This window comes from Sardina pilchardus, chromosome 10, assembly GCF_963854185.1.
Source record: "Sardina pilchardus chromosome 10, fSarPil1.1, whole genome shotgun sequence".
NCBI lineage: Eukaryota > Metazoa > Chordata > Actinopteri > Clupeiformes > Clupeidae > Sardina > Sardina pilchardus.
In genome coordinates, this window is record NC_085003.1 from 31608414 (window position 1) to 31632630 (window position 24217).

Below are 24217 nucleotides of genomic sequence, written 5' to 3' on the forward strand. Positions count from 1 at the left end.
CATAGGATCAAAAGAATATCTATACTAACCACCATTTGTCATAGATTAATTACGATCTTCATGCGTTTTGTTGCATTTAGGCAACACGTTAATGTGTAACAGTCAACAAAATAGGCTACTCAAACTAAACACATTGTCATTTTCATCTCATCTGTATAAACTGTTCTTGGTATAAAGACATGCAAATGTTCAAATTGGCTGTTAAAAACTCATAATTTATTAGATAAAACGTACAACTTCTACCGTTTACCAGCATTCAAACTCCGTGTGAACTAATTAGTTTATCGTAGGGAAACTGCGGGACCGTACCACTATGAGTAAATAGAGGGGTTTCGCGGGTGACACCATTTTGGCAGGGGTGTTTCAATGTATGTCACTAATATGGGATTTTTATCTGCAAAATTGTTTTTTTGTTAGATTTATTATTTAGTAATAACTGTGAACTTGAATTTGAATTTGAATGCTGTTCCAAGTTGCTGCTGGTGTACAACTGTTTATTTTTAATACTAGTAATATAATCAATAATGATGATGATAATTATAATAATAGGCTAATAATAATAATAATAATAATAATACATTACCTTTATATCTAAGTGTTATTTTGTTAGATTTTTTTGGGGAAAGTAATGTTTAGTTAGGGAAAGAATGAAGAATGAAGTCAAGCCTGATGCCTTTAGTCTTTTCCACATGGTGAGGTATACAGTTTATTAATTAACAATGGTATCGGATCGGTATCGGATATCGACCGATACGCAGAGCCCAGGCATCGGTATCGGTATCGGGACTGAAAAAGTCGGATCGGTGCATCCCTACTGAAAATGTGATACTGATACTTTTTCGATTTTATTTTACAAAATGATTAGGGTCATTATAATATTTGCACTAAAATGATGTACTCCTTAAACATGTTATATTTGTGAAGCTAGTTTTGCTTTGCATGCATTATCAGCATTTTTAGTGCCGTATTGCATACTGCTTACAATAATAAAAATATATTTCTACACATTCTAAAACGTGTGTTTATTGCAAATTACAAAATTATAAGGGGATGACTTTAGATACATAAACTTGGACCATAAACAACTTCAGCTCTCTGAGGGAGGTGCCTTTTTTCGCACTGTCTTCAGCAGGGTTTGTTGAATGACAGGGTACAGTTTGTAGCAGCCTTCAATACACGCCTGAACAGCTGCCTTTAGGGATTCTTGCTCCATAACACCGTCAGACTGCAAGCCTGACACTTGATTCATGTTAGGCATCAGCGAAACCGTCACACTTCCCTGGTTCTCCACGAAACCACCATCCTCGTCGTCCTGGACCTCTGCCAAAGTGGGGTCGAGTAGTTGCGTTGTTCCGGTGTGTCGGACGGTGCACCCCAACACCAGGTCGTACATCTCGATCCCAGCATCCGCGAGAGCAAGGGATGCACAGGTGACCGCGTGGGACAGAGCTGGCCCATCGCTCTCCAGAACCATGACGCAAACGTCAATCTGAGAGCGGGGGTACTTGTGCAAGCAGACACCTGGCCGAAGGCTCTCTAGTAAGCCCTGAGACATATCCTTTTCCTCGTTACCCTGCACCCATGCCCCTCTCTTGTGGCAGGCGAACGGGGCGAACCGCATGTCAGCGACGAGACGTCCTGATTTCATGTCGGTTTCGTCTCTGCGGTCAGCTTCTCGGGGCCCATACACGGAGCAGATTATTTTGGTATTGCCTGCCTCAATGTAAGCAGAGCCCTTGGCTTGACTGATCAGTCCACACCGCGCAAAAATCGGACGCAGGTCCAAGGGGCCGCGCTGGCTGTCATCTGAACGGCGATCCCCAGAGGCGAGGGATTTCAGAGATTCCTTGGAGACGAAATGATAGGGAGAATGAGATTCATCTGGACCCCGAATTCTCCTACGATCTACAGGCATTTTCGTTCTTTCCAGTCCGCGTGGTGATCCTATCCAAATGCTCCACTGCGGAAGTTGTTCTCAGACACAACACACAAGACCGACTGACATCACAACTCAAACTGTTTCGCCATCTGCTGGTTGGAGGACAACGCTATTATATGAAAACCTAGAATAAAGTCCTGTTATCAGCAGATGTGCTGTTATTTTGCTTTCGAAACTCAAACTTGCCAGATTTGGTTTACGAAATGTGATGAAAATGTTTGCAGAAAATGCCCTGATTAATTGATTATTTGACTGCATCATTTCAATCAATTCTATCAAAGCTGAAAGAAATTCTGTCAGTGTCGCGCCCTTCCTCTACCATATGTTGTGATTCATTGGCAGCATCTTTTAACAGGCCTATATAAATCAAATGTATTATATTCATTCAAATAACGTATTACGTAGGCCTATCTTCATTTTCCTGAATGATCAGTCACTGAGTTGTTACTTTTTTGTTGCATCATCCAACTCCACGTTGTGTGCGCGCAAAGGAACATACCCTGGTGGCGGGTCTGTCTTAAATAGACAGCTCTCCTAACCAATCATTTTTTAGAAATTCAGACCTTGTCGCTGACAGACCAATGGCATTTCTTTCTTTGTAAACGCTGTACGCCTCCCTCCCTTCTTCGAGTGCACCGGCGTGGGGAAGCAGTGTGACAGGAGAGAGAAGTGTCTGGAAGATTAATAACTGTGAGTATAACAGATATTTTTTAACCTCGTTATCATATTATTTCATAGTAGCTGATACTGCAGTATTTATACCATCAACAAACGAGGGGATTAAGAGTTGAGCCATCCCATTAAACCAGTGACTAGCTCGCTGTGCAGCTAACTCTAATGAATGGTCAGCGTTGAGCCGTACTAGCATAGTTAGCCTTCTCGTGCTACCAGGTGTTCTTCTTGATAGGTAGTGACCGTTCATTACAGCCCTTCCACGAATATGAATTCGCACAAGGAGTGATTAGTTGAGCCGTTTGCTCAATTTGCTGGTACGAAACGAGTGAACTATCCGTCCCACAACTAGCAGCTGGTCGGCTGTCACAGAGTTGTAGCTAGCTGAATGAAACTAGAATAGATTTAGCCAGGCTTTATAGCTAACGTTAGCCATCATCAGTCAGCTCAAATGCAAGTCGTTATCATTTAGATAGCTCTTAGTGTTTCTTCATTAACACCAGTTCTCTAATTTTCACTCCTCACGTTGAAGTGCGTCAAGACTGAAAAACACAACAACTTCATGTTATCCTTATTTTGTGTAAAAATGTTGGTTGATGCATAATCTCTTCTTTTACAAAGGGTGCAGCCTGGTTGTCACTGATGGGTCTGCATCTCACTGTTTTGTGTGCCAAAGTTTTCGGGTGCTGTCAGGTGAACTACTCAAAGGTCCTGCGCTATCTAGCGTCTGTGGCGCATCCCTATTTGCATTTTGGCCAACTAGTCAGCTGCCAGGTTGTGATTTAAAGAATGCATTGTTTTGAGTGACTAACGATACTAGCAGATAATGCTATTACTGAGTTTGTAAGCACATAACACCTTAACCTTATTTCATGAGATCCTGTCTAACTGTGCTGTATCTCAACACTGGCTGTTTGGAAGTCTACACTGAAAATGCACTGACAGCTAGTTACAACGTACAGAGAGTGATGACTGGGGGGGAAAACTTCTTGAAGTGCCTGCAGTGTTCTGCAGTGATTGGCGGTTTATGCCTGCGCTTGCTGTGCAAGTTGATCAGAGCATTGGTGCTGTTTGCATGCAGGTTGGTCGTTACTGCAGGGGGTGGTAGGCAGGAAGGGGACCTGGCCTGTTTACTCTGCATACCTCTCCCGTGGGACGCTCACCTTTGGTGATGGTAGTAGACCACTCCATTTTTTCCTGCTCCAGGGGAATACCTGTGCGCACACGCTGACTGTTGAAGGAACCACACTAGAGGATAAGGTGATGGAAAATAACCCCACAAGAAAGACTGTGCGCACTTTGGTGCACTGATCGAAGAGGAGCACACCTTGCAGTCATTACTAATGCAGACTCCAATACCTTTGTGTCTGTGTTTATGAAAATGAGCAGTCATTCATTATTACTAACTTTGAACAGCAGTTTAGGCCTTCACACGTTTAACCTCAGGCTAATTACTGTCCACCAAGCTGTAGCCTAAATGCAATGCCTTTAAAAATGAGGTTTGACCAGTCTTTCCAACCGAGTAAATGCCTGTGGCTTCACTGTAGTAGTCGATGCGAATCTCAGCAAGCTTGTGTGCTTTTGTTTGCTGTGTGCCAAATGCATCTGGCAGTTGCAGTGTGGAAAACGGTGTTTGTTTACCACAAAATAATTGATTATTAAAGAAAATCTGTGGTGAACAATGCACTGTGTGTATGTGTTTTGAGCTGTATGTTCTCTCACCTCTAAGCCCACATACTGTAGTCATGTTGAGAGGCTCTATTTTGTGAATGGACAGTTGGTGTGTGAACCAATCAGCAGGACCTCATTCACATACTGTGATTGGAATAGAGATGGTTCTCCTCTGGCATGGCCAGAGACATTATTGGCCTTCAAAGGATCATGGGTCTATATGGGTTTTTAAGTGTGGATCTCGCCAAATCAGTGCTGCATTCCTTTCTTCCTAACTTGTTTGACGGACTCTGTTGGCAGACCCAATTAGAGCCTGGGATGATGTTATTAATGGCAAAGACCGCACCTGCATTCCACTGTCTCTTCCTGGCAGTTCAGTGTATCATGGCTTGTCCTCACATATCTGTGTGTGTGTATGTGTGTGTGTGTGTGTGCATTTTCCCCACAGTCACTGTCAGAGTCACCTTCTGAGTCACAGTCGCTGTCAGAGTCGGAGTCACAGTCTCGCGTTAGCAGCCCTCACATCATGGACTCTTCTCTGACTGCAGCCCAGATCCGGGAGAAGTTCATTGACTTCTTTCGACGCCACGAGCACCAGTATGTCCACTCGTCCGCTACCATCCCGCTGGATGACCCCACGCTGCTGTTTGCCAACGCCGGCATGAACCAGGTGAGCTCTGCAGTAATCAAAGGCTGTAATGTCCAAGGCCCCGGCAGTGGCGCGACTGGCTGGGGCACCTGCACCGCACACCGGCGACCCGGGTTCGATTCCCGCCCTGTGGTCCTTTCCGGATCCCACCCCAACGCTCTCTCCCATTCACTTCCTGTCTCTCTTCACTATCCTATCATTAAAAGGCATAAAAGCCCAAAAAATATACTTTAAAAAAAAAAAAAAAAAAAGGCTGTAATGTCCACAACAGTGCTTTTAGCTTGCATACTTTAATGTTACCTGAAGAAGATCCAGCAGGGTCAATACGTCTTTTTTAACATTAAAATATGGGAGCTAGAAAGCGGTATTGCAGACATTACATTCTTTTACTGAGGCAAGTGTCCTTTGTCCTGCACCTCCCAAAAGGTGGGATGTGCACACAATTTTTTTGAGCTCTGCAATAATGACACATCCAGGTGTAGCTACCAGATGGACCGGTACCTTATACCGGATAAACCCAACTCAATCTGCCTGCACATTTATCTCTCCTGCTTCCTTTCCATGTTTGCTGGAACCAATCACAAACTGGCTTATCCACCAGGTGCACCCGGATCGTCGGTCTGATTGGCTGAAGGACTATCCGAGTGTGCAGTCATTTGAATTATGCCCATTGATCACGCCTCTTGTGCAATACAAATACAGTGCAGACTCCCCAGACTAATGTGTTCAATCTCAAAAGGTTTAGCTTAGTCTGGTGATGGCCAGGCTACCGGGCTAACTAGCTCTCTAGATACTTGGTACTGTAGATGCAGACAAATTATCGATGGGTTGGATTGGAGAGGTCAGTACACCATAGTTTCTAAAACTTGTTCTGGTCCTTGATTATGATTGGCTGAATATTAACGTTTGGTGCTGTTGTAAAACCCAGTGCAACCCTTCACATTGACCACATTTCTTTTTATATTACCATGCCACCACGGATTGATACAAAAGTTATAGTTTATGTTGTTATACTGTGAGCTAGAACAGTGGCTCCCAAACTTTTCTGGCTCACGGCAACCCTAAACATATCTCTCTCCATCCAAGGCACCCCTGCCTATCGGCAACCTACTTTGTGCATCATTTGTACTTCCATGCCATTTTATTTAACCTTGTGATATGTTGGATAGGCCATAAGTGCTTTTCGTATCATAGCATTACTATGAGATGGTGAGGGTTGTCTCATTTTTATTTTATTCAAATGAACCAATAAATTATCATAAATGTCAATAAATGATCAAGCCCTGGAGTATTACACGGCACCCCTGAGCATGTGTCACAGGCACGGCCCACTTTAAAAAACCCTGAGCTAGAAGATGTAAATTACGTTTAAAGTTTTTTGCATTATCAAGTTCACCGTTGTAACATTTAGTTGAACGAAGACTTGAATGATTGCCTCTGGTTGAATCTTTGTGTATGGAACTATTACTAGAGCAGCTAACAACAAAAGTGTGGTCTTCACAGAACTTTCAAGGATGGCGCTAGACTCAGTAAAAGCCCAGAGACTGAGCCTGTTGTTTTTGATTCCTCCTGCAGTTCAAGCCCATCTTTCTGAACACTATTGACCCATCGCACCCCATGGCCAGACTGAAGCGTGCTGCTAACACCCAGAAATGCATCCGTGCCGGAGGCAAGCACAATGACCTGGACGACGTGGGGAAGGATGTGTACCACCACACCTTCTTTGAGATGTTGGGCTCCTGGTCCTTTGGAGACTACTTTAAGGTAAGCGAGCGTGTCAGAGAACGGAGGGAAAAGGGGCGACTCCTGTCTAACGGAGCCCAGAATATTATTAACCCATTGCATTTAAAGTATATATTTATTATAAACCAATTTCATTTAAACTATACAGTATATTTATTGTAAATACATTTTATTTAAACTATATATTTATTATAAACCCATTTCATTTAAGCTATATATTTATTATAAATACATTTCATTTAAACTATATGTTTGTTATAAACCCATTTGTCGGGAGATCCTTTTTCTTGAACAGTTGTTGAGCGTGTTTACATGCACACTAAAAAAAAACGATGACTGGCAATGATCGGATAACTGGAATAATCCGTTCAAGGTGTATACATGTCTCAAAAATTAATATTGGTTTATTCCGTTTGCATTGCCTCTTGAATTACCAGATAACTTCCAAAAAAAACAATAATAATCATTTTTTTTAGTGTGCATGTCAACGCTTTGTCTTGGTTTGGGACTTTTGGGGGGGGGGGGCTATGTTAACCTGACCATGTCTGTCGAATCCAGACGAAGACCTTAGTGTCGAAACGTGTCGGTCAGTTTGTTTGCCTTGCTACAAGTAAATATTTTAAAACGGAGTGCCTTAGTCTCTTCTTTTTTGTCTGTCTGTCTGTCTGTGTCTGCCTGCCTGCCCGTCATTCTAAAATTAACCTCGTCCTTCCTTCTCTTCTCTTCTCCCTTCCTCGTTTCCTCCTGTGCGGATGTCTGGGTGTCTTCTCTGCAGCAACTGGCCTGTACGATGGCCCTGGAGCTGCTGACTCAGGAGCTGGGCATCCCCATCGAGCGCCTCTACGTCACCTACTTCGGCGGCCACGCTGAGGCCGGCCTGGAAGCGGACCTGGAGTGCAAGCAGATCTGGCTGGACCTGGGGTGAGTCTGCGCTGCAGTGTACGGCCGCCATCAGACAGAATGCTGTTTTTTAATTGCAGTGAGAGGCAAGTTTCAATGTCGCATACACTTTGCAATGTAGCGAAATTCTTGTGCCTCAGTTGCAGTAGGAGGGTAATCAGTAGGGTGCTGTGTGTGTGGGGGGGAGGGACTTGAGTAAAGGGAGTTGAAGTAGGACTGTACAGTACCACACATACCAAAACTATACATTTATTTACACATTATACAATCATTCAAAAAGAAAAAGAGATTCATATATGCACACACACACACACACACACACACACACACACACACACACACACACACACCACTATAGTTGCATGTAAAGCATTAATAAACCTTATGGGCATGGAACATGTACATTTAGTATTCTATTCAGTATTTTCTGTTTCGTATTGGCAGTAAGCGGGTTGCGTGCTTCCTAAGCGCACTGAGTGCCTCACGTTTTGTATGCGCCTGCTGCACTGTTTTTGTGTGTTTTTGCAAAGGTGCCCTGAACGCCTCACGTTGAAAAAAGTTCAACTCAATGTGGAAAAGCGCCCGATTCACGTTTTTATGAAAATATAGTGCACCTCAAGTTTTGTGAGAGGCAGATCACGTCCTGTCTGATCGCACCCTAAGGCTGGAGGGGTTAAAGCTAGAGAGGGCAGTGGGTTAATCATAGCGTTTGTTGTATGTTGACTTTTTCTAGATTAGATAGATGCAGATACGGATTTTTTTTTACGTAAGTAACTTTTATGTAAGTACACCAGGTTGAAGAAAGAGATTGACCGTTGGAAAGTGCACCATCATGTAATTGGCACCTTTTTAATGAGTTGAAGTGAGACCTTTTGACTGTTAAACCATGAAGGCCACTCTCTTTTCACCTGAAGTCTCATTTATTTCTCATTCTAACAGTGGCAAGAAATGTCCTATAATCAGCTCATCCATTTTCATGGTCTCAAATCAAGCTCTCTCTTTCACATTAAAGACAGGAGTAGTAGTTAGCTAGAGCTGTTCAGGTATCATGATGATTTAACACCTGAGACCGTCACACATAAGTGATTGTCTCTCTGGGGTGTTCTTGTTTCATCACTCCCTGTCCTCCAATCCCCCTGAAGCTTTATTCTCTTCTTGTGAACTGTGTGTGTGTGTAGCCAGTACTATGCCTCCCCTCACTCTCTTTTTGTTTTCTTCCCTTTCTCTTTCTGTGTTGATGTCTAGAACGTTCTCTTTCCTTCTCTCTCCTCTCTCACTCCCTCTCTCCCCCCTTCTCTCTCTCTCGCTCTCTCTACCCATCTTTAACTCCCCGGTGTGCGTGCTGTTTCTCCCTGCATCTTGCATGGCTTCATCCCTTAGAGCAGGTGGTGTTGTTTCCTCACCGGCACTCTCCTTTGGGAGTGCAGCAGCATGTGCTGGATGTCCTCTTCGCCCAGGTCCACAGAGACCGCTCCTCAGCCTCCTGCGTGTGTCTTGTTAACCTCTCGTCTGTGTCTTAATGGTCCCTCTCTAAAATAAGATCCGTATCTGTTTGCTGGGTCTTGTACGTTCTTCAGCTTGATCATATTGTGATGATAGTGGTTCAGAGTTGCACTGGCTAACTATGGAGAATTTTCTTTAGGGTTGAAGAAATAGTTGTAGGCCAATATTCTGATGTTTGTACTTGGATTGGTTCTGTAAGCATGTCAAACTGCACTTCGACACTTTGAACAGGGCGCATAGCATGACCGCAGTGAGTGCTGATAAACATGCACCTAGGCCATGTTGTAAACAACATGTGATAAAGAGGTGCAGTGTGGAAACGTCAGAGCAGGGTTAGTGGCTAAGTGTGTGTGTGTGTGTGAGAGAGAGAGAGAGAGAGAGAGGGAGAGAGAGAGAGAGATGATCTATTCTTCTTTGTTTCTCTCACTCTCTCTGGAGGAGGAGGGGCAAATTATTAATCTAGTGGACACGTTTAAAGGGATATTCCGCCATTTTTGGAAATACGCTCATTTTCCACCTCCCCTCGAGCAAAACAATCGATATTTACCTTGTTCCCGTTCATCCAGCCATTCTGTGAGTCTGGCGATACAACTTTTAGCTTCAGCCTAGCATAGATCACTGAATCGGATTAGACCATTAGCTTCTCGCCTGCTAGCTTCATGTTTAAAAGTGACTAAGATTTCTGATAATTTTCCCATTTAAAACGTGTCTCCTCTCAAGTTAGAAAGTGCAATAAGACCAACTGAAAATGAAACCTGGCGTTTTTCTAGGCTGATTTGACATGGAACTACACTCTCATCTGGCGTAATAATCAAGGCAACTTGCAAACATACCATAGGCGCAGTGATATCGTACGCAGCATCTGAAAATAGTCCCCATAGACATCAAGCAGTAGTAGTGCCAGTAGCTGCAAGTTGCCTTGATTATTACGCCAGATGAGAATGTAGTTCCATGTCAAATCAGCCTAGAAAAACGGCAGGGTTCATTTTCAGTTGGTCTTATTGCACTTTCTAACTTGAGAGGACACACGTTTTAAATGGGAAAATTACCAGAAATATTAGTCACTTTTAAACATGAAGCTAGCAGGCGAGAAGCTAATGGTCTAATCCGATTCAATGATCTATGCTAGGCTGAAGCTAAAAGTTGTATCGCCAGACTCACAGAATGGCTGGATGAACGGGAACAAGGTAAATATCGATTGTTTTGCTCGAGGGAAGGTGGAAAATGAGCGTAATTCCACAAATGGCGGAATATCCCTTTAAAGCTTTAGATTCGAGGGTCAGAGTTGAACATGCTTTCTTTAAAGTTCAGCCTTTCTTATGGAAATGATCTTGTAATGGTTCAATAATGGGGTTTTAAAAGTCTCTCTCTCTCTCTCTCTCCCTCTCTCAGGATGGAGGAGTGCCGTATCCTGCCCGGCAGCATGAAGGACAACTTCTGGGAGATGGGGGACACTGGCCCGTGCGGCCCCTGCAGTGAGATCCACTACGACCGCATCGGGGGCCGAGACGCAGCCCACCTGGTCAACATGGACGACCCCAACGTGCTGGAGATCTGGAACCTGGTGTTCATCCAGTTCAACAGGTGGGAGACGCAAGGAAATGCTTTGGAAATAGCTTACTTGTCACTTTCGGCACTCACAATTAGCATATACGCACTACACATGTGCTGCAAGCATACATACACATACCCCTTCACACTTACACTCATGCTCACACATTCGCGTTCTCACTTGCACGCACGCACGCACACACACACACACACACACACACACACACACACACACACACACAAAGAACTCCATGGTTCATCCGCACTAATGTCTCTGGTTAATGGTTCTGGTTCAGGGAGTCTGAGACGGAGCTGAAGCCTCTGCCCAAGAAGAGCATTGACACTGGCATGGGTCTGGAGCGCCTGGTGTCCGTGCTGCAGAACAAGATGTCCAACTACGACACGGACCTCTTCGTGCCCTACTTTGAGGCCATCCAGAAGGTCAGGGGACCACGACCTTCACTCTAATTAGAACCAAATTGCTGCTTGGGTCAGAAAGTTAGTCCATCACAGTTGGGCCAACCAACCCAGCATTCTGTAGACATAAGCACACATTGTGAGAATGATAGTTAAATGTAGCCTTTTTTGATTTATCTTGTTTATTTATCCACCCTTTGTTTAACCAGGGTAGGCACATTGAGATTGGTGTCTTCTCCAAGTGAGCCCTAGCCAAGAAAGGCATTACCTCTGGGATAAAGATACAACACAATACAAATGTACAGCACAAATAAAATGTTAACAGAGTAAGGAAAAATAACAGGCAGTCTAAAAGTAAAACTAAAAGTAGTTACAGTGATCATTTACAACATTTCAGTCAATACAGAATTTAAAGTCAGAGAGTGGAATGAATATGTTTTGTGTTAGTTTTAGCTGTTTTGAATGAAAGGCAGAGAGGGAGAGTTGATAGGGAGACTGAAGTGGATTCCAGGATTTTTGGAAAGCTGTCTTTCCATAATTCAACTTTGGTTTGCCACTAGAAGACCGCTAGTTCAGAGTTGGGTTTACCTGACACACGTGTCTGGTGGCAACTTTGAATACATTTATTTATAGATTGGTGTGTTTTTCCCTCTCTGTTCTTCTTGTCCTGAATTCTAGTGTTTGTTTTCTGTCCCCAGGGCACTGGTGCCAGGCCGTACACGGGCAAGGTTGGCGCTGAGGACACAGATGGCATTGACATGGCCTACCGTGTGCTGGCTGACCACGCCCGCACCATCACCATCGCCCTGTCCGACGGAGGACGACCCGACAACACTGGCAGAGGGTGAGGAGTGTGTTGGTGTCCTTTCCTCCTCTGTGAGGAGAGACAAGTGCATCAGTGTGTTGAGTAGCACCAAATACTCCACCCACTTTCTCAAACAGGCTATTTTGCACTTCAGTGGTGTGTGTGTGCATGTCTCTATGTGTGTGTGTGTGTTTTAGTTTATACAGTGATGATCATAAGATCAAAATAGAATTAATGTTGCTTTTACCACATGGATTTGCACAGCAGTGTGTAGGAGCCATCGCGTCCTTTAGTGCACCTGCATTTACCCACTGACCTGTGTGCATCAGATCCACCTGTGTGTGTGTGTGTGTGTGTGTGTGTGTGTGTGTGTGTGTGGGAACCCGTGCTCTGTGTGTGTTAACCCATGCTGTGTGTCTGTCTGTGTGTGTCTCTGTCTGTGTGTATTAACCCCTGCTGTGTGTGTGTGTGTGTGCAGCTATGTGCTGAGGAGGATCCTGAGGCGTGCGGTGAGATACTCTCACGAGAAGCTGGGCGCCCAGAGGGGCTTCTTCGCCTCCCTGGTGGACGTGGTGGTCGAGTCGCTGGTGAGAGAAGCCTCTTCTTCAGTCCGTCTCCTCTGTCAGCGTCTCTACTGCATACTAGTCATTTCCTGTGTATAAAATCTACAGGACAGTGTTTTATGCAAATTCAAAGAAACAAAACCATATTAATATATTAACTGCCCTCGTGTATTAACCTACATTTTGCAAAATCAATATAAAATCCGCTGCTGTTAGTTGGGAAATTACGGTAGTGTAATGTCCTCTTAGAGTCTCCTTCATTTCAGTATATTTTTGTCACCTCTAGGTTGTTCAATTTTACCCAAGCTCTAGGGTCCTTGAGAGAGCATTTAAGCACTCAGCAAAAAGGGCGTCGACATGAGTGTCAGCGCTGAAATGTTTAAGTGGCAAGCATTGAATAATCAATGGATTTTATTAAGCAGTGTCGACAAAATAGAACTGAATCATAATCGCCACGGAGGTAGCAGCAAAGTTTGACGCTAGTGTACACAGGGTTGTGTTTATATTGAAAACGCTGAAAATCTAATGTAGTCGAATGTCAAAAGCAGAGAGCACTGCGTTCATGTTGGTGCCAATGTGAGGAGCGCTTTAGTGTTAAAGGGACTAACCGAACCCAAAACGGTCTATTTTTACGCATCTTTCTGGACCCTACCTCATTATAAGTGAGCTGTGGTGTTGCTGATGCATGATTGGTTTGTGTGGTTATTGTTTGTTTAGGGAGACGCCTTCCCAGAGCTGAAAAAGGACCCAGACATGGTGAAGGACATCATTAACGAGGAGGAGACGCAGTTCCTCAAGACGCTCAGCAGAGGGCGCCGTATCCTGGACCGTAAGATCCAGAGCCTGGGAGAGAGCACCACCATCCCAGGTGAGATGTGAAGGCACTCAGACTAGCTCAGCTTTGGAGCCCAGCCTGTAGAGGACCGATGCTCGTCATGAATGCTAATGTGTTTATCTGCGCTCCTATAGCCAAGTCACAAAACAAATACTGATCAATTGCTTGCCACCTGTGCGCTGAAAGATGAAATGGACATTGTTACAACCTGTGCCAGACACTGTTTAGTTTGTGAGATTAGAAAAGTGAGTCATTCTTAATGAAAAAAGTTTTTATTTCTGCAGAAATGTAATTTGGCAACATCAATGATAAAGTATGTCCTACATTACCGGGAGCCCCATTTTCCATGAGTGGATATTGAGCAGTCTGTAAATTGTTTGCTGTGAGAGCCACCTGCTCCCTGACTGGAGGAGTGTGACCCCATCTCACCTGGGTCTCTTTTTCTCTCTCTCTCTCTCTCTCTCTCTCTCTCTCTCTCTCTCTCTCTCTCTCTCTCTCTGTCCAGGAGACACAGCCTGGCTGCTGTACGACACCTATGGTTTCCCCCTGGACCTCACAGCCCTGATCGCCGAGGAGAGGGGGATGGGCGTGGACATAAACGGCTTTGAAGAGGAGAAGAAGGCTGCTCAGGTATAACAAGGGAGGGAGACACCCTGGAGGAGAACACAAAAGCAAATTCACACATGCGCGCGCTAGTTTATGTACACATGAGCTGCAAGAGTAGGAGATACAAATAGGAGGTATAGACAAGTTGACAAGTACCATTTATTTTTGTGGAGAGAATGTGGCGGCGGTCATACTTTCTATCTAGTTTACCTTGCTGTTTATTCTGGGTCTATGATTTTCCTTAATATTTTTTGCTAGTTAGGGCATGAAGCTAGTCTTAAATTTAATTGTAAACGGTCTTAAAGGTGAACTTGGCAACTATTTCAACATAATAAACCCGTTTAGAAATCATTTGGATGATTAAATGATCTGTTCCGGTCAACATTATGACTTTCCCCACTCCCTATAGCACCCTAAAAAGGTTTTAAGAGGTCCTACAATTGACTTATTGAGACTTGCAGATGCCATGTTTGAACACTGTCTAATAGCCCCACGATGCTCCCTGTCCAGCTGAAGTCCCAGGGCAAAGGTGCCGGAGACGCGGATCACCTCATGCTGGACATCTACGCCATTGAGGATCTCCGCAACAAGAACACCCCCGCCACAGACGACGGCCCCAAGTACAAGTACAGCTCCGACGATGGCGGCAGCTACGGTGAGTGGAGAGGGACAATCATAAGGATTCATCATAAGCCCTGGTGCAGGTGAAAGAGCCTGGGGCAAGTTAGTTGGCCTGTTCATTTTCAGTTTTTTTTATCATCACTCATTGCCATGAGACATTTCAGTTCACCTTTGATGCTAACTTGAGGCAGCTAAGGTTACCAACTGAAATAAAGGACTCATTACAATGTATTAAAGTAGGCTTTATGTAAATGTGACTTTTCAGTGCCAATAGAAATGCATGGGGCCAGTACAAATCAGATGTGCATACCAGATGTTCTGGCCAGTGGGAGGAAAATACTTATGTTGGACCCTGGGGTATGACATAGACCCAATAACTGGGTCTTGGACCATGAATGAATTGAGCCTTATTCACACATTTGGTATTCTGCTGGTCGCCTCAGAAGTTGAAGTATGTTTAACTTTGTTGCACGATGTGCCAATTTCCCCTGTAATTGCAAGTCACAGAATTTCATTAGCATTCCATGGACTCCATTGCTATGTCCCTTCCTGCTAGTTTCATCTTGTCTGAAATGTAGCTTCTTTACAATTTTGTCATCCTTTTTTTGGACTCTGGAGGGTTAGGACAGCTCTAACTGGGTCTTCTAACCGGGAGTGTGGATGGAGAGGGATGGGTACTTATTTACGCTTTTAGTCATTTATTTATGACGGACCGAACCCAGGCGCTTTGCTTCTGGAACAACTCGCGCCCCAGTGCTTGCAGTAGTTGTTTGTGTAATGAGGGCAGAGAAGGACAGTAAACATCCGTTTCATAATAACTAGCTCCGAGGAAGGACTAGAGTGTTTTCCTCCGAATTTAGAAGCAGACTTTACTTAATCTTTTCTAGTAATGTTTAGACTACCAGACCACACTTTTGAGTTAACAACTGAAAAACAAGGAAAGGCCTCAAATTGCTTGCGCTGATTCATTGCACAGCCTCCAAATTTGACCACGCTTTGATTAAACCTTGAGATTGTGTGTGTGTGTGTGTGTGCGTGTGCGTGTGCGTGTGCGTGTGCGTGTGCGTGTGCGTGTGCGTGTGCGTGTGCGTGTGCGTGTGCGTGTGCGTGCGTGTGTGCGTGTGTCTTTATCTCAACCATCCTCCACCTCACAAGCCAAAATCTGCCTGAGGGACTCAAGATCATATACAGGATAGATGGCGGGCTCTTTAACATCAACAGGTTCAGGGCAAAAAGCAAGGTGCTCATATCCTCCCTCATGGAGCTCCAGTATGCTGATGACAACGCCTTAGTTGCTCACTCTGAAGCAGACCTCCAGAACATCATGGATGCCTTTGCCAGAGCCTACCAACTCCTGGGTCTTGACATCAACATCAAGAAAACCCAGATCCTATACCAACCAGCTCCTGACACACCCTCTCAGGCACCCACAATATATGTGGGCAATTTGTCTACCTTGGCAGTCTTCTTTCCACAAGAGCTGTCATTGACGCTGAAATTCACCACCGCATAGGATGTGCCAGTGCAGCTTTTGCCAGGTTAAGGAAGAGAGTGTTTGAGAATCATGACATCCAGACCAAGATCAAACTCCTGGTTTACCAAGCAGTAATTCTGCCCACTCTGCTCTATGGGGCTGAAAGCTGGACCACCTATAGCAGACATCTCAAAGCCTTGGAGCAATACCACCAACGATGTCTCCGCAAGCTCCTTAGGATCAGCTGGGAAGACAGACGGACCAACATCAGCGTCCTGAAGGAAGCCAACATAGCTAGTATCACCACAGCTATTGCCAGGCACCAGCTACGATGGACAGGGCATGTCATACGTATGCCAAACAACCGCCTGCCAAAACAAATGATGTATGGCCAACTAAAGTAAGGAAAGCGCAGCCAAGGAGGGCAGAAAAAGCGGTACAAAGACAACATCAAAGCCCATCTCAGAAAGTGCCGCTTTAACCTCAAAAACTGGGAGGAGGCTGCTTGTAACAGAGACGTGTGGCGTAGGATGGTCCATGAGGGTACGGCACATTTAGAAGAGGACCTCCACCGTGCCGCAGAAGCAAAACGGCAGCTGAGGAAGGAGAGAACCACCACCAAAACAGCTCCCCAAACAAACCACAACCTCCAGGACAACAACCTACATATGCCACCACTGCAATAGAGACTGTGGATCGAGGATTGGCCTCAACCGCCATCTGACAACCCACAAGTGACCAGACCCACTGACAGGAGAACAATCATACTCGCTACGAGTGATTGCCGATGATGATGATGGTGTGTGTGTGTGTGTGTGTGTGTGTGTGTGTGTGTGTGTGTGTGTGTGTGTGTGTGTGTGTGTGTGTGTGTGTGTGAGAGATCAAGAATGTGTTACTTACTTCTGTGGCACACATGTTGCTGCAAAGTCATCTCGTGAGGATACTGTCACTGATTGTCAAAAAGACATTGAGTGGCAGCATTCCAATTTAATATCCAGCAAAAAGTGAAACAGATAAGAGCTTCTATATTATAGATGGTAGAGCACAAACAGATAAAGGAATCCAGAGCTCTCTTTCTACAGACTGCTGTCCGTGCATTCCCTTTATATCACATCCGAGCTGTGTAGTTTGTTACAAAGGCATTTATTATATTTTATTTGATTTGTTTACATATTTATTTATTTATTATATTCATGAGCCCATTTAATATTGCACTTCTCAACTGTAGGGGGAGCCCAAGAGCAAATGATCTGTAGTGCTGCTTTAGTGCTAATGCTTTATTCTTGTAATATAGCCTCTGATGGTTGTTATCTGACAGTCCGTGCACTTCTCTACAGTCCTCTAGAAGCTGCAGGACAGTGTTTTATGCAAGTTTAAAGAAACAAACCCGTATTAATATCATATTAACTGCCCCCGTGTATTAGACCTCATAGCTGAAGAAATGTTGTAAAATCAATGTATGAGCCGCGGCTAACAGTTGGGAAATTACGATAGTGTGAGCAATCTTTTGTGGTGTTCTTTCTTGGGGGTTCAGACTTTGAGCAGACTGTGGCCACCGTGCTGGCTCTGCGGCGTGAGCGGACGTTCGTGGACGAGGTGACCACAGGTCAGGAGTGTGGTGTGGTGCTGGACCAGACGTCCTTCTACGCCGAGCAGGGTGGACAGACCTTCGACGAGGGATACATGTTGCGCGAAAACGACTCTGCAGAGGATGTAAGGAGTTGTGTGTGTGGTGTGTGTGTGTGTGTGTGTGTGTGTGTGTGTGTGTGTGTGTGTGTGTGTGTGTGTGTGTGTGTGTGTGTGTGTGTGTGTGTGTGTGTGTGTGTGTGTGTGTGTGTGTGTGTGTGTGTGTGTGTGTGTGTGTGTGTGTGTGTGTGTGTGTGTGTGTGTGTGTGTGTGTGTGTGTGTGTGTGTGTGTGTTTGCCCATGTGTTGTATTCATGAGGATAGATGTTTGTAGATTTCCGTGTTGTTCCTATATAATGTTTGTGTTTATTTGAGGGTGGAAAAGCAGCCTTAATTCTCTGTGTCTGTGTCTGTGTCTGTGTGTGTGTGTGTGTGTGTGTGTGTGTGTGTGTAGAGGATGGAGTTCACAGTGAAGAACACACAGGTGCGGGGGGGCTACGTGCTGCACGTGGGGACAGTGTACGGCACGCTGAAGGTCGGCGACAGGCTCACTCTACACGTGGATGAGGTAGGCCATGTTTTTGGGTTTCACTTAGTGTGTGTTTTGTTCCTTCCTTAATTATCTTGCACTGAATAGATGTCGGTAGGATGATTGATCATCCAATTTCACTATTCTCTTTTCTTTTCCCTCACATACTTTTTCTCTCTCTCTCTGTCTCTTTTCTCTTTCTTTTTTTTCTCTCTTTTCTCTTTTCTCTTTCTTCTCTCTCTCTCGCTCTCTCTCTCTTTCTCTTTCTCTCTCTCTCTCTCTCTTTCTCTTTCTCTTTCTTTTTCCCTCTCTCAGGCCCGTCGTAAGCCCATCATGAGTAACCACACCGCCACACACATCCTGAACTTCGCCCTGCGGGGGGTCCTGGGTGAGGCTGACCAGCGCGGGTCCCTGGTGGCCTCCGATCGCCTGCGCTTCGACTTCACCGCCAAAGGAGCCCTCACCACCGGCGAGGTGCGCCGCACCGAGGAGATCGCCTGCGCCATGATCCGGGACAACAAGGTGAGCGGTCATTCACCACACACACACACACACACACACACACACACACACACACACCACACACACACACACACACACACACACACACACACACCACACACACCACACACACCACACACCACACACACACACCACACACACCACACACACCACACACACTCACCACACACACACACACACACACACACACACACACACACACCACACACCACACACCACACACACACACACACACACACACACACACACTCACCACCTATGTGTGTGGTCTAAGCTAAGTGGTTAGTGGTTGTAGATATGTATGTGTAAATATGTTCTGGATGTTTTATCACGTGGTAAGTTTGCAAACTACAGGGTTTAAAGATCTCAGTGTGCCAGAATTCAGGTGTGTGTTGTACCATGGCGGGCCATTTAAGATTTGCAAACAGATAATTGTATACAGTGGCTTTGAACATCTCTGATAACTTCAGGCACAGAACTTTAAGCTCTGTAACTAATCTTGCTTTGCTTTTATGAAGTTTGTGAATCTCTTAAGCCCAAGTTATGTTTTTCCCTTTTTTTGATCTCTCTCTCTCTCTCTCTCTCTTTCTCTCTCTCTTTCTCTCTTTCTCTCTCTCTCTAGCCTGTGTATGCTATGGAGGCTCCCCTGGCTGCAGCTAAAGCCATCCAAGGCCTTCGTGCTGTGTTTGATGAGACCTACCCCGACCCTGTGCGAGTCGTGTCCATCGGCATCCCTGTCACCGACCTGCTCGCCGACCCCAACAGCCCCGCCGGTTCTCTCACTTCCATTGAGTTCTGCGGTGGAACGTGAGTAGAACACTGCATGACTATAAAGCAGAATGACTGAAACACTGTGGAAGATTCTCACTAGTGCTCCTAGACCTTTACATGTCATTAAATTAATTGCAATGGTTCCAAGATTATTAGCTTCAGGGAGCTGTTCTGGTCCACAAAAAAAAATGCTGTACAGACTTTGATATAGATAAAAATTAGTGTTTGCTAGTCATCTTTGCTTCTCCTGTGTCTTCTCAATGTTTCTGGTGTTTTTGTTAAAAAAAACGAAGTTAAGAAATCCATAAAAGCAACCCAATAATGCCTAGTAATCTCATTCTATCCTCTGTGTCATGGAGTGTCTGTAATTTTTTTTTTTATAAAGTTTACTATAGTTTATGATTGTCTTGTCTGTCTGTAGACATGCTTTTATTTTCATCCACAAGGAGTTTTATAGTTTAGTGTCAGCGTGTGACTGCATGTGACAAGTCGTGTGGCAAGCTTTACCAGAGTTTAGCGTCCGCATGTGACTGGTGGTGTGGCAAGCTGTACCAGAGTCCATCTGCACCTGGTATTTATGACCTCATCATCTATGACCTCTGACCCCAGGCACCTGCAGAACTCTGGCCACGCAGGCCCCTTCATCATCGTGTCGGAAGAGGCCATCGCCAAGGGAATCCGCCGCATCGTTGCCGTGACCGGAGCGGAGGCTCAGAAGGTCAGAGAGAGGAACACACATTTTGTCACACATGGTCTCCGAGGAGACACGCTGGTCATTCCCACTGGCTGACTCCAGGCTGCACACTGTGTAGTCTTATACTTGATGATGTAGGACATATCCTGCCAAATATCATCAGTTACAATGCGAGCTTGTTTTTAGCATAACAGCAGAGTGCCAAAAATGGAAATTCAGTCGGCTTGTAGAAAGTTTGCTTGGATAAAAGCTTGTTGCTATTTTCATTTAAGGTTCAAGGTCAGGTCTGTATCAAATCTTCATCTTCCTCTTGTCTCTTTCTTTCTGTGTGTGTGTGTGTGTGTGTGTGTGTGACAGGCCCAGAGGAAAGCAGACGCTCTCAGACAGAGCCTGTCTGCCCTGTCAGACAAAGTGAAGGCCCAGACTGCTCCTAATAAGGACGTGCAGAAGGAGATCGCTGACATGACTGAGGTGAGCGTGACTCAGAGCAGGCCTCAGACGTCACACGTCCACAAATATCTCGTCAGGGAATATCCCACGAGTACCGAAGTGTCTGAGCTGCCCATTTCAGATACACTGAGGGACAAGTCAGGCTTCAAAGAACATTAGTGTGTTCATTAAGGCTTGTGCTCTGGCCAGGCTCTGAAACACGCCTTATACACAGTATAAACAACATTGATTTGAATTAATTGTCTGAATTAAACCGAACATAACATTCCCTGTAGCTTTTGCTTAAAATGGTTGCACATCAAGTACTTTTTTTTTTACACTCCTTCTCTCTGTCTCTCCCTCCATCTGTGTGTGTGTGTGTGTGTGTGCTGTAGTCTCTGGGCACTGCAGTTACCTCGCAGTGGCAGAAGGACGAGATGAGGGAGACGCTGAAGGGCCTGAAGAAGACCATGGATGACCTGGACCGTGCCAGCAAGGCCGACGTGCAGAAGAGGGTGAGTGCAGCAGCAGGCGGAAGCAGCACTGGCTATGATGTTTACATGTGTTTACATTTGTTAACCATGTGTTTACATTTGTTTACCGTGTGTGTTTACATGTTGTTTACATTGGTTTACCATGTGTTTACCGTGTGTGTGTTAACATGTGTTTACTATATGTGTATGGTGGAGTGTTAGCTGTGGTTATGCAGGTCTGTGTGTTGAGCCTGTGTTCCGTTTCCCTGTAGGTGCTGGAGAAGACTAAGGAGTTGATTGAGAGCAGCCCCAACCAGCCTCTGCTCGTCATGGAGATGGAGAGTGGAGCCTCTGCCAAGGTGAGGGCCTCGTGACCCAACACACACACACACCATCCTCTTTTTCACGCCTGCATGAAAAGCTGTATGCTGCTGGAGGAGTCTGAATTAATGCGGATCTTCAACAATTTGCTAAAATGTCCCTGATGTTTGAAACATGGTTGCAACAAATGCACACTTTACAGACAACATGATATTTTGTTTGTTGTGTGTGATGGGATTCTTTATTCTCTATTCTTTTACTTTAATCAGCTGATTTGATTCAATTATTAGTTAGGACTCAATGACTTATGACCTTGCGTTGTGAAGTATCATTACCAATTTCCCTGACGTGTCTTTCTTCAGATTGATTTCTTTGCTCACCATGCTTGTCATCTCTCCTCCCCAGGCTCTGAACGAGTCCCTGAAACTGCTGAAGAGTAGCTCCCCTCAGACTGCTGCAATGCTCTTCACTGTGGACGCCGATGCCGGCAAGATCATCTGCCTCTGCCAAGTACCCAAGGTATGCCACCCTCCTTTGCCAATTACCCCAGATATGCCACCCTCCTAGGCCAAAATACCCCATGTATCCCACCACTCTGCTGGACAGACTTCAAGGGATCTTCTAGAGTTTCATAGGCCTTCTGCTCCATTTCCACGATGTAGTGTACTGCCGGTGTTGAAGTTTAATATACCGTAATAGAGATCTCTCGGTGCCCATCTCCGCTTTGATCAGACAGTGGTTTCAGTTGCGGTGCTGTCTCTCAGAATCCTGCTATCAAGCGAGGAGGGGACTACAAAGAACTCTTTATCTTGACAAAGCTAGTTCTAGAACAGATCGCTAACAGTGCTGGAACACAGAAGCGTGGTGACAGTAGCTGTCTTTGGCTTTCCATCTGTATTCCCATCTTGCACACCTCCTGTTCTCTTTATGGTCTTACCTTTCTTTCTTTCTTTCTCGTTCTTTCTCCCTCCATCTTTTCTGTCATTCTCTTCCCATCAATTTCTCCCTATTTCTCCCTTACTGTAGTCTCTCTTTCTCTCTTTCCTTATTTCTCTCTCTTTCTCTCTCCTCCTCCTTGTCTCTTTCTTTCCTTCACTCTCTTGCTTTCACTCTCTTTCTTTTTCTCTTTCTTTCTCTCTTTCTCTCTCTCTCTCTCTCTTTCTCTCTCCCTCCCTTTTGTCCATCTTTATAAATATTTAAAGTTGCCTGATATTTAGCAGATGCTTTTATCTAAAGTGACCAGACCCATCAGCGGTGAGAACGGAACCCGGGTCAACTGATGGTCAGTCGATGATGTCACTGCTGCTGCTCCACCACAGCCCGTTTTATATTTTAAATTCTAAAACGGATAGTTCCGGTCCTTGATTATGATTGGCTGAATTGCGTTCGATGCCGTTGTATATAGGACGATAAACACACACCTTGACCGCATTTCGTTCTATAGTAATGCGCTAGCACAAAACTAGCAGTGGCTGCGTCTTGTTGTTGCATGGCAACCATTCATATGGAGGGAATATATTTCTTGGCGGAAGAATGATTGTCTATGAATACAACGTTACTTTTTCGTTGCTGTGCCTTTGTTTCATGAAATCTTGCTAGATCGACGTGGTAACCGTTTTAGAAAAGCAATAAGCCACTCGAGTCCGTGCGTTATACTGTATAATCGAACAGCGAAGGGGGTTTTAGGCACTCCGCTTCGCGTCGTGCCTAACAACGCCCCTTAGCTGTTCGATTATACAGTATAACGCACGGCCTCTCGGGGCTTATTGCTTAAACAATATCTTCATGTGTCCTTGCAGGATGTGGCTGGGCGAGGCCTGAAGGCGATGGAGTGGGTGCAGGAAGTCTGCCCCCTCATGGACGGTAAGGGCGGCGGGAAGGACATGTCTGCCCAGGCCACCGGCCGCAACGTCCACTGCATGCAGGAGGCCCTGCAGCTGGCCAACGAATTCGCCCGACTCAAACTGGGCGAAAACTAAAGCGAACGCATTGAACAAGCAGCACAGGGGTTGGTTGAAAAAAAAAAAAAGGGAAAGAGAGAGTAAGAGAGGGAGATGATGGAATGAATTCCAACTTAACCCAACCCCACAACCCCCTCATTGAACTGGAGCGCTCCCCCTTCTGAGCTGGGTGCTTCAGGCAGGACACTGTACAGAACCACTTATGACGAGCGCAGGTAGACAGACGAGCGGTCAAGCACCTTGACCTCTCTTCACCTTCACCTGCCTTCTCATTCTCGAGGCTGCTGCTGCTGCCACAGCGGCTGCCGCTAGTTGAGCAGATGTTCGTGCATGTTTGGATGACCTCATCCATCCCCATAATCGTCATGATCTCTGTGTTTAAGCAGCCCCCTCGCTGGCCCCTGATTGGCACGTTTCTAAAACTTTGATTGACAGGTGCTGGGTCGCCCTGCTGAGCAACCGATCTCTTATCTCGCTCCGCCCACCTTTGTCCTAATTGACAGAGGCCAAACGTAAGCACCATGCTGACTATGGACACGTTAACTGCTATTAATTGTAGAAGGCTGTTCTTTCCACTCCATTAGACTTCTATAAATTGTCTTTAACGAACTCTCTTTCTGTGTCTTTCTGTGGAATTTTGAGGATGTAGACGTCGGTGGACATTGTAGGCCTGAGTCACTCATCAAGCAGAATACATAAACAGAGCATTAGCTTACCACTAGTTGTTACATAGTCTCCCCACCCACATGAGCCATACTCTCTTTTTCATGTCGATTCATGTAAGAAAAACTGAAATGAATAAATAAAGGATGATTCTAGGTTAATGAATTAATAATGTTTATTGTTGTCCTGTGGATAACACCATTTACTGACGACTGAATGCAGGTCAGTAAAAGTGTCGGCAGGAATTTGACATTCTGGAATAAAGCTACGGGTCAAGCCA

At 45.1% G+C, this 24217-nt stretch overlaps 2 protein-coding genes across 4 annotated transcripts; one reads left to right on the forward strand and one right to left on the reverse strand.

Moving 5' to 3' along the window:
- Positions 1-826: 826 nt before the first annotated feature.
- Positions 827-2125, reverse strand: exosc6 (exosome component 6). Its single transcript, XM_062547736.1, has one exon. The coding sequence runs from the start codon at positions 1913-1915 to the stop codon at positions 1088-1090; it is 828 nt and encodes a 275-aa protein (XP_062403720.1). The 5' UTR covers positions 1916-2125; the 3' UTR covers positions 827-1087.
- Positions 2126-2534: 409 nt separating this feature from the next.
- LOC134094265 (alanine--tRNA ligase, cytoplasmic-like) lies at positions 2535-24217 on the forward strand. Of its 3 annotated transcripts, none has more exons than XM_062547732.1 (22): positions 2563-2629; positions 3233-3319; positions 4731-4952; positions 6507-6695; positions 7450-7595; positions 10470-10661; positions 10925-11069; positions 11744-11889; positions 12329-12437; positions 13131-13281; positions 13754-13878; positions 14365-14509; positions 17484-17662; positions 18029-18142; positions 18419-18625; positions 19248-19432; positions 20006-20114; positions 20448-20561; positions 20915-21034; positions 21265-21351; positions 21719-21832; positions 23113-24217. In XM_062547732.1, exons 2-22 carry the CDS (start codon positions 3254-3256, stop codon positions 23290-23292), a joined length of 3045 nt encoding a protein of 1014 aa, XP_062403716.1. In that variant the 5' UTR covers positions 2563-2629; positions 3233-3253; the 3' UTR covers positions 23293-24217. The 3 variants fall into 3 exon arrangements, with proteins under 3 accessions (XP_062403718.1, XP_062403716.1, XP_062403717.1); XM_062547733.1 differs by having other exon boundaries at positions 2571-2629; positions 3233-3304; XM_062547734.1 differs by lacking the exon at positions 3233-3319 and having other exon boundaries at positions 2535-2629.